Source organism: Myotis davidii, unplaced genomic scaffold (genome assembly GCF_000327345.1).
Source record: "Myotis davidii unplaced genomic scaffold, ASM32734v1 scaffold107, whole genome shotgun sequence".
Classification (NCBI taxonomy): domain Eukaryota; kingdom Metazoa; phylum Chordata; class Mammalia; order Chiroptera; family Vespertilionidae; genus Myotis; species Myotis davidii.
Window position 1 is genome coordinate 5700587 of NW_006383012.1, and position 10183 is coordinate 5710769.

The following is a 10183-nucleotide window of genomic DNA, read 5'->3' on the forward strand; positions in this document are numbered from 1 at the left end:
TGCTATCTTAAAAATATTGTGCTTAACATAATTTATACTGTTTCTGGATAGCATGTCTGATCATGCTTTAGAAATGCTACGCATCTTGTGACTATTTTAGTTCTGAGGCAGTATAAGCAGGTTAATTATAGAACATTTTAATTCATACTCTCTTAATTCACAATGTGAATAATCATGTTTACCTACTTTTAAGAAAATATTTAGAACAACTGTCATGTTATAAAAACTTCTTTTTAAAATATTAATTGCCTACAATAATAATTTAAATAACTTTGCAACTAACTTAAAACAGTGTTGTTGGCCTAGATCACAGAAGTGTATACCATAGGAGTCCTTTTATTTACATACATGTGTTAGGCTTTATTTACTCCTGCATTTATATGATGCACAGTTATTGATTACCTGCCATTAGTTTAAGTAACAACAGTCTGACTTTACTTTGCCAAGGAGGTAAGTATAATTGTTCATGTTATCTTAGCACTTAGAGTAAAAACAGGCTGATGTCACCCGAACCACGCTCGGATCTCAACAGCGTATTGCCACCATGCGGCCTATAATTACATCAGCCCCTGATCCCATATGCTGTATTCTAGTCCCAGATGTCATTTTATTTCCAGGATACCAGGCATTGATAATTGATTGAGAATTTTATCCTGGCTAATTGCACTGACTGGTGAGGGTGGAATACGTTTGAATTCATTGTCTCTCCTATATTGTAAGCATTTGAGTAAGCGTGTTTGTATTGTCTGTTCTTTTCTTATTTGCTTTCCTTTCCTCTTTTACTTAGTGCCCTCCAGGAATGAAGCAGCAGGTGCTGGGATTCTACACCAAACTCCTGGGCAGAATCAAGCAGCCGCTACTTCCGCACATCAACGTGCACAGGCCCGTGCAGGTACGTGTTCCCCACACACAGTTATTTGGTTTGATTGCTTTGGGTATAGATGTAATTGTATATAATTTTTCTAAGAGTACAAATAATACAGGAAGTTATTCTAAAAATTACATGCAAATTAGCAAGTACTTGAGCTTTATGTATGACATGGTATTAAATGCATTTCATGTCTTTATTATATTTTTCTTTTAAAATTTTATACATTAATTTTTCCTTTAACTTATCTCCATGACATCTCAAGGAGTGTTTTATATACCTCATTCATTTTGGGGCGGGAGGCGGGGAGGGTAATGCATTTGAAAAATTTACTACTAGTAAACTTATTTTGATGTCGGTGATTGTAAACAGTGTCCTTTCTGAATAATGCAAGCTGTTTGCATTATTTGAAAACTTTAAATATCCCTAAGGTATATGGATGGCTATATACATACTTATGAAAAATAAGCTAATTTTAAACATTTTTGAAAAAATTGTTGACAGAAATTAATTCGACTCTGTGGTGAAGTCCTTGCAACACCAACGGAAAATGAAGAAATTCAGTTTCTCTGTATTGTGTGTGCAAAACTGAAAGAAGATCCCTATTTGGTTAATTTTTTTCTGGAGGTACGGTATCCTCATCACTCTTCAGAGCATGCCTATGTTCGCGTTTTTCTATGCGTTTTACTTTTTCCTGCTGGTCAGTCAACTCCTTGAGGACCAGGGCTCTGTTCTGTTCATCTTTGGGTCCCCCAGCTTCTCTGTCTAGCACCCGGCACAATGCATAAGGACTGTTTAATTCACACGGTTGAATGAAGGCATCTTTAGAGAAACACAGCTTTATTACCTGTAAGTATAGACAGTCACAAAAGTACTTTGCAGTTCTTAAGCACGTCCCCCTGAAATCTAACCTATATTCAATTTATACCATCTAACATACGCACCTACTGTGGATTAAATGCCTATGGTAAATGAGCTAGAAACTGTCATTGCCCTAAAAGAGTTTATAGGCTGGTGATGAAGGTAAGACGAATATTCAGATACAGTAGCAGTCAAATAGGCATCACTAACACTGTTCACTGCTTATGGTCAGTGAAACATTTTGTAGAGCAAGCATGTCAAACTCGTGGCCCTCGGGCTGCATGTGGCCCACAATTAATATTTTTGCAGCCCAGCCAATATAACAGTATGTAAGAAACGTTTTAATAAAAATTTTGTAACTTAATGTATACAATATCCTGTTACACATAATTTTTTTTAAAATATATTTTATTGATTTTTTACAGTGATTGCCACGTCATTAGTCTGTACTGACTTGTTTGGTGTGCGCAACAGGAAATATTTCACTTTCAGAGAACAAGAAAAATAGGTTTATTTAAGTTACGCTTATTAATTTGTGTAGTTATTCAGTGTCTGGTAAGTTAATGTTCAAGAAAATATATTAATTTCTATTAAAATGTTCTGTTATTTTATGTTAACGATGACTCATTTATTTCAGCCCTTTGTATTCACTATGTCTCTATCGAAATAAACGTACGTTTCTATGAAAATTGAAGCTTTTGTTTTTTTTGCGGCCCACAAAAACTTAAACCTTATTTGGCCCGTATAAAAGCCTCTGAGTTTGACATGCTTGTTGTAGAGAGTGTAAAGTGTATCTGAAATGCCTCTGCAAGGTTTAAAATACCTAGAACACATTTTGTTAAAGTCTGAGCGTGTTCATTTGTCAAAACGCTTCTGTCTGTTGCTCTGCTGGCTAGACACTGAACGTTGATAGAAAAATCCATTCATGCCCTAGCTGGTTTGGCTCCGCGGATAGAGCGTCGGCCTGCGGACTGAAGGGTCCCAGGTTTGATTCCGGTCAAGGGCATGTACCTGGGTTGCGGGCACATCCCCAGTGGGGGGCGTGCAGGAGGTGGCTGATCGATGTTTCTCTCTTATCGATGTTTCTAACTTACTATCCCTCTCCCTCTCCCTTCCTCTCTGTAAAAAAAAAATCAATAAAATATATTTTAAAGAAAAGAAAAGAAAAATCCATTCAGGCATGATACCTGTTTGAGAGGCTTTTGATGTGACGCTTACAACACCTGTACTCCTTTTCAGAATAAATTGAAATCGTTGGCTTCCAAAGGAGCAGCCAGTGTCACTGCAGAAGACACGTTAAAAGGTGCAGAGTCCTTGTCCACAGACACGGGACAGCCCTGTCGGCCCGAGGAGCTGCCTGGTGCCTCCGGGACGGAGCAGACGGAGTTAGACGATGAGCCTCCTCCTCAGACGGACGACCTGTCCACGGGCCTGGAGAACCTGAGTGTCGTGTCACTGCCGGAGGCCACGGTCGTCCGCCCAAACCAGGATTACAACCTCGTGAATTCCTTGTTAAATCTCACCAGAAGCCCTGTGAGTCGTCTCTATAACTTTCCCTCCTCATGTGATTACAGTTATATGCATTTAAAATAGAAAAAAAAAATCTTTTCTTATTTGAGACTAAAGCATAAAATCCTTTAAAGTTAAATTTTTTTCCAACTACTCATCGGATATCTAATTTGGGCATTGAAAGGGGTGTGTTTTCCCCGCAGGACGGCCGGATAGCTGTGAAGGCCTGCGAGGGCCTCATGTTGTTAGCGAGTTTGCCAGAGCCCAAGGCTGCCAAGTGCCTCACGCAGAGCACGTGCCTGTGCGAACTCCTGACCGACAGGCTGGCCGCCCTGTACAAGGCCCTGCCTCCGTCGGTGGACCCCTTAGATATTGAAACCGTGGAGGCCATCAACTGGGGGTAAGAACCACCACTTGTGTGTTTCCATAAAAGTGACTTCCCACTCCTGTACTTTCACATCCATTTCCACTGAGCTATTACAAGAATCTTTCGTTTTGAAAAAGGTAACATAGCTAGTGAGCATTAAATGGGATTATTTTCTGAGGCTTGTTTTGAATTGGTTATTAATTAGTGGAAATAAATGGGTATGGGAATAGTCCAGCTATTATAAGGAAGCTACTTTGCCTCTGTCCATTACAGTGATCAATCAAGACCTTCATTACATTAAGATCAATAACTTTATCTGTTTGTTTATTTATTTATTATTTTTTTTCACTGTAAGTGTAGATCACACTCCAGATTTCAAGTACTTGAAAAAAAAATGTAAAATACCTTATTAATAATTTTTATATCGAATGTCAGTTGAAATACTATTTTGGATATATTGGGTTAAATTAGCTATGTTATTAAACTTAGTTTCACCTGCCTTAATTTGCTTATTTGAATGTGGCTACTAAAAATTTTTAAATTACACACGCAGTTAGCATTACACTTCCACTTGGGAATTGTGTAGTAAATTTTGAGAATTGTTGCTGTAGAGCAGTGATTTTCAACCTTTTTCATCTCATGGCACACATAAACTAGTTACGAAAATTCTGCAGAACAAAACATTTTTTTGCTGGTCTGACAAAAAAAATAGGTATAATTTTGATTCATTCACCCTGGACAGCTATGGTTGTATTGGCTACTGTCATTTTTTTTTATTTGACAAGCTAAGGGAGAAGAGGTCAGTGCCCCTGACTATGCAGGCAGGTGTTGCATGTTTCAAACATTCTTGCTGCTCACTGGCTGCAACCGCTGCTGGAGAGCAATAGTTCCCAACTGGGACAATTGTGTTCCCCCAGGGACATTTGCCAGCATCTGAGACTGTCACCAATGGGGGCAGGGGTTCTATGGGCATCTAATAGATAACGGTTGGGGATGTGGCTAAATGTCCTGTAATGCACAGGACAGTCCCGACAACTAAGAATTACCAGGTTCAAAATATGTTTTTTATAAATCCTAAGAAAAAGTAATCTTTTTTATGAATAAGTTTCACAGGCCCTGGGGCAGTCTTGTGTGGTTCCTGGCCTCACTATGTAGGACCGCTCCTCCTACCTCATTCTCTCACCCCTTTACCCATCTTTCAGGGCTGCCCCTTGATTCTCGTAGGAAACTATGATTATTGTAGAACATTTATAAGTTATTAAAAAGTATAAAGCAGCCCTAACTGGTTTGGTTCAGCGGATAGAGCATCAGCCTGCAGACTGAAGGGTCCCAGGTTCAATTCCGGTCAAGGGTATGTACCTTGGTTGCTGGTACATCCCCAGTTATGGAGTGTGCAGGAAGCAGCTGATCGATGTTTCTCTGTCATCAATGTTTCTAACTCTCTATCCCTCTCCCTTCCTCTCTGAAGTCAATAAAAGTATATTTACACAAAAAATGATCCTGCTTATAGATGGTGGGATTATGGATGATTTTACTTACGGTGCTTTATACTTTTTAAAAAAAATATATTTTATTGATTTTTTACAGAGAGGAAGGGAGGGGGAGAGAAAAGATAGAAACATCAATGACGAGAGAGAAGCATCAATTGGCTGCCTCCTGCACGCCCCACACTGGAGATCCAGCTGGCAACCTGGGCATGTGCCCTGACCAGGACTCGAACTGATGACCTCCTGGTTTATGGGTCAGTGCTCAACCACTGAGCCATGCTGGCTGGGGAAGCAGGGTTATTCCTCTCCCTCTCCCTTCCTCTCTGTAAAAAATCAATAAAATATATTTTTTAAAAAAAGTATAAAGCACCGTAAGTAAAATCATCCATAATCCCACCATCTATAAGCAGGATCATTTTTTTTTTAAATATACTTTTATTGACTTCAGAGAGGAAGGGAGAGGGAGAGAAAAGATAGAAACATCAATGACGAGAGAGAATCATTAATTGGCTGCCTCCTGCACGCCCCACACTGGAGATCCAGCTGGCAACCTGGGCATGTGCCCTGACCAGGAATCGAACTGATGACCTCCTGGTTTATGGGTCAGTGCTCAACCACTGAGCCATGCTGGCTGGGCAAGCAGGATAATATCTATAATAATAATAGCTTAATATGCAAATCGACCGAATAACCAAACAGCAGAATGACTGTCCAGACAACCTTCTATGACAACCACTGGCACCAGGCCAGCCAAACAGGTGCAATTCGATTGCTCGGGGCCTGGCCATCACCCCATGATCGCCTTGCAGAGGGAGGCCCGGGCCACTGGCCAGCAGGCTGCGGCGGGTGGGCAGGGTCTCCCTCTGTGGGGGTGATCCATCATGGAGCTCCAGCCGGGTGGGCAAGGCCTACCTCTTTGGGGTGATCCATCGAGGAGCCCCAGCTGGGTGTGTGGGGGCTACCTCTTTGGGGGGATCAATCACAGGGCTTCCGGACTGTGAGAGAGCACAAGCTGGGCTGAGGGACAGCCCCCCAAAGTGCACGAATTTCGTGCACTGGGCCTCTAGTTATGACATAATAACCTGTTACTGTTTTTCTGTATATTTTTTACCCTTCTTGGTTTTCACTTGTTTTTTTTCCACCCTGTATTCTGCCGACACCTGTCGGTCAGACCCACTTGCTAATTCCACTGTCGTACATGTTAAGGCAGAAAGAGAAGCAGGCCAGTCATTTCCTTGTGCAGATCCTTCGTCACCTTCCTTTTCCTTCCTCCCAGCACCGAGATTCTCCCACTCTTCACTCCTGTTACTTGGTCAAGTTCATGGCAGAAGTATGAGGAGCTGATAATGGTTTTTCTCCTGCAGCTCCATTCTGCTTTAGTCCCTCTCTTCCCACATAATGAGTGAAAATTAGTTACAACTTTTATTTTAAAAGTTTTCTCTAATCTTTGGCTTTCTTTTATAAAGCCCTCATCCGGTAGTCATGCTGTATTGCCTGTGTAAATACATCATCCTGTGTAAAGTTCATTCACGTGCCTTCATGTTCCACATACCCTGAGCTGCATTCATGCTTTTGGATGACTTAGCATTTCTTCTGTGCCCCACAGTTTGGACTCATATAGTCATAAAGAAGATGCGTCGGCATTTCCGGGAAAAAGAGCCTTAATTTCATTTCTTTCCTGGTTTGATTATTGTGATCAACTCATAAAGGAAGCACAAAAGGTTGGGATGTTTTTGTTGTTTACTGAGCCTTTAAAAATGTAATTGTCTATTAAGTGAAATTCAAATTCTCAGTTAATATCCCCAAATATATCTTAATTGTCCTAGAATAGCACAGTTAGTAAAATAAATAAAACCAAATGAACAAGAGAAATGCATATGTATAGAGTGTGTGTGTTACAACTGTAGAATAAATTACAATTCCAGTTCTGCCTTTATGTTTCTTTAAGTATTATAGTACAGCCTTCATAAGACAGCATTGGCCTCCCTCCCTTTCTCCTCTATGGGAAGATCTTACTCCCATGAGGTGGTTAAGATAATATTTTTATCCTGCTTGTCAGAAATTTAGATACAATGTAAAGCACTTAATAACTAGCATCTAATCTAGGCAAGTTTATTTTCCACATTAATGCAGACAGAGGGTGGAGACTGATTTATTGATGTTACAAATTAATCTCTCTCTGATATCGATGCTTGTACTATATTCTAGACTACTGCTGTTGCTCTTGCCAAAGCCATCCATGAAAGATTTTTTATTGGTGTTATGGAACCTCAGTTAATGCAAACGTGAGTGGTCTCTTTACTTAAAAAGTAAAACCGCGCCGAAACCGGTTTGGCTCAGTGGATAGAGCGTCGGCCTGCGGACTGAAGGGTCCCAGGTTCGATTCCGGTCAAGGGCATGTACCTGGGTTGCGGGCACATCTCCAGTGGGAGATGTGCGGGAGGCAGCTGGTCGATGTTTCTCTCTCACTGATGTTTCTGGCTCTCTGTCTCTCTCCCTTCCTCTCTGTAAAAAATCAATAAAATATATTAAAAAAAAAAAAGTAAAACCGCTGTGTTCATGTTATTTTGCCCGCTAATTCCCTGTTTCTTATGCCAGTTCTGAGATGGGTATCCTGACGTCGACTGCGTTGCTTCATCGCATTGTTCGGCAAGTCACCTCCAATGTTTTGCTTCAAGAAATGGTGTTTTTTATCCTTGGGGAACAGAGGGAGCCAGAAACTCTGGCAGATATGAACAGACACCCTTTAAGACACAGGTTAATTGAACATTGTGATCACATATCTGATGAGGTGAGCTGTGCAAGGGTTTAGAATTTGACTTAGAGCAGCGGTTCTCAACCTGTGGGTTGCGACCCCTTTGGGGGTTGAACGACCCTTTCACAGGGGTCGCCTAAGACCATCGGAAAACACATACATAATTACATATTGTTTTTGTGGTTAATCACTATGCTTTAATTATGTTCAATTTGTAACAATGAAAATACATCCTCTGTATCAGATATTTACATGACGATTCATACAGTATCAAAATTACAGTTATGAAGTAGCAACGAAAATGATTTTATGGTTGGGGGGTCACCACAACATGAGGAACTGTATTAAAGGGTCGTGACATTAGGAAGGTTGAGAACCACTGACTTAGAGTCTTTGAAATACTGACTTTAATATACTTGTGACGTGTTGAATACAGCCTCTTTTTTTAAAAACATTTCACGTAGAATCATAATTTTCTCTTTCCTCTTATTTCCCTTATTCATTAAAAAAAAAACCTCTAACAGTTCGCAAGTTTTAAAAAAATAAATCTTAGATTTCTTAATATTACTGTCCCTTTAAATTATAAGTGGCATTATCTATTCATTAGGTCTAACACAATCACTATCTTCTTGAGTTGATGTTAGTATAAAACGTTAATTCCTCTATAAAATATCAATACATTATATCTTAATTTTTTTAAACAAAATTATGTAAGAAGAAAATTATTTCTAACAGCATAGAGAATATTTTGGTTTAGAAAATATAATAAAATGTTTTCTTATGCGTCATTAAATTAAACTTAGAGATCTGGAAGAAGATCCATTATTTACTGACATTTCACCAGATAACACTTTGTCAAACCAAGAATGGCTTAGTTCTTCGCCACCTGCTACTCCAGACCACCCCAGAAATGATGGGAAGACTGAAGTCCATAAAATTGTGAATAGGTGAGTTGCTACATACATTTAACTTGCACCTCTCTTTTTTTTTTTTCTAAATATATTCTTATTGATTTAAGAGGGGAAGGGAGAGGAAGAGAGAGAGATAGATACATCAATAATGAGAGAGGATCATTGATTGGCTGCCTCCTGCATACCCCTACTGGGGATGTAGTCTGTAACTCAGGCTTGTGCCTGACCAGGAATCAAACCATGACCTCCTTTTTCATAGGTCGATGCTCAACCACTGACCTACACACGGCAGAGCGACTGGTGTTTCTTTTACTTGTTTTTATAACCAATAATAGCTCTGCCCTTGGATTGTTACAGAGATATCGTATGAGCTCAGTCTTCCCTTGTTTAATCTAAAGGTTAAGTGAACCTTTTGTCACATTTAGGTAGCCAGTGAGAGCCTCAGGCAACGTCAGTCGGAAAAGAGAGAGGCTCTGCTTAAGACAGAAATAAACACACGTGACCTTAGTGAAACTGACCTTCTAAGTACCCTTCTTTTTGTATGTAAATAATTTTAAGTAAATTCCCAAGTGCAGTAACATTGAAAATCTCCAATTTGACAAACTGTGCTTATTAGATATTTACTCCTAAGCTAAGGTCATTTTTTTTGGTTAGTCTGTGGTTTTACTTTTTCTTTTTAAGTGCCCTTTCTATGGCAATTTCCTTCTTTCTCTTCCTGTGCAGTGCTCTTACTGATACGCCTGGCTCTGTCAGATGACTAGAGAAAATTCATGTCGCTCAATATATAAAGTCAGGGTGCATGCAATCTTAAGTTCACTTACTTGAAGGCCAGTTTCCCGAGATTAACAAACAGCATGGCAGTCTGTCCATGTGCTGTAATGTAAACAAAAAAGTCATTTTAGGCTTACTTCTCCTTTAAGAGGAATGAGTAATTTTTGAATCAACGCTTTAATGACAGTGTATTTAATCAGTAAGGCTGATTAAGAAAATACAATTTTATTTTTCAAGTCTCCACTTGCATTAATAATACTTGTTTAAACTGAAGATATCGCTAGGTATTTTAATATATATAAAGATATTGTGAGAGTATTATGTTATTGATTTTAACTTTTCTCGTTGAAGTTTTCTCTGTCTGGTACCGGATGAAGCGAAATCATCCTACCACGTTGAGGGCACAGGATATGACACCTACCTCCGAGATGCTCATAGGCAGGTGAGTCTAATAACCACATTTTTGAAATGAAATCGAATGAGAATGCACTCTCACAACCTTGTCACACCGCCCACAGTCATTTCTCCAACGTTTCCCTTTCTCTGCGAGGCCTGACCTCCGCTCTCACTACTAGAGCGTCCTGCAAGTGACCTCCCCTTGCATTTCACTGTCTCTATCTCAAGATTTCTTTATTGCCCCCTCTTTCTCTTTCC

The 10183-nt window shown here is 39.8% G+C and overlaps 1 protein-coding gene across 1 annotated transcript in view; it reads left to right on the plus strand.

Annotated features, from left to right (window-relative positions):
* Nucleotides 1–10183, plus strand: part of FAM160B1 (family with sequence similarity 160 member B1) — a 19029-nt gene that overhangs the window by 4354 nt on the left and 4492 nt on the right. Inside the window, exons 4-12 of the mRNA XM_015557966.1 lie at nucleotides 788–892; nucleotides 1373–1495; nucleotides 2969–3262; nucleotides 3442–3638; nucleotides 6699–6813; nucleotides 7301–7377; nucleotides 7691–7901; nucleotides 8646–8794; nucleotides 9881–9971. Coding sequence (XP_015413452.1) covers nucleotides 788–892; nucleotides 1373–1495; nucleotides 2969–3262; nucleotides 3442–3638; nucleotides 6699–6813; nucleotides 7301–7377; nucleotides 7691–7901; nucleotides 8646–8794; nucleotides 9881–9971 — 1362 coding nt within the window. The remainder of the gene's footprint in view (nucleotides 1–787; nucleotides 893–1372; nucleotides 1496–2968; nucleotides 3263–3441; nucleotides 3639–6698; nucleotides 6814–7300; nucleotides 7378–7690; nucleotides 7902–8645; nucleotides 8795–9880; nucleotides 9972–10183) is intronic.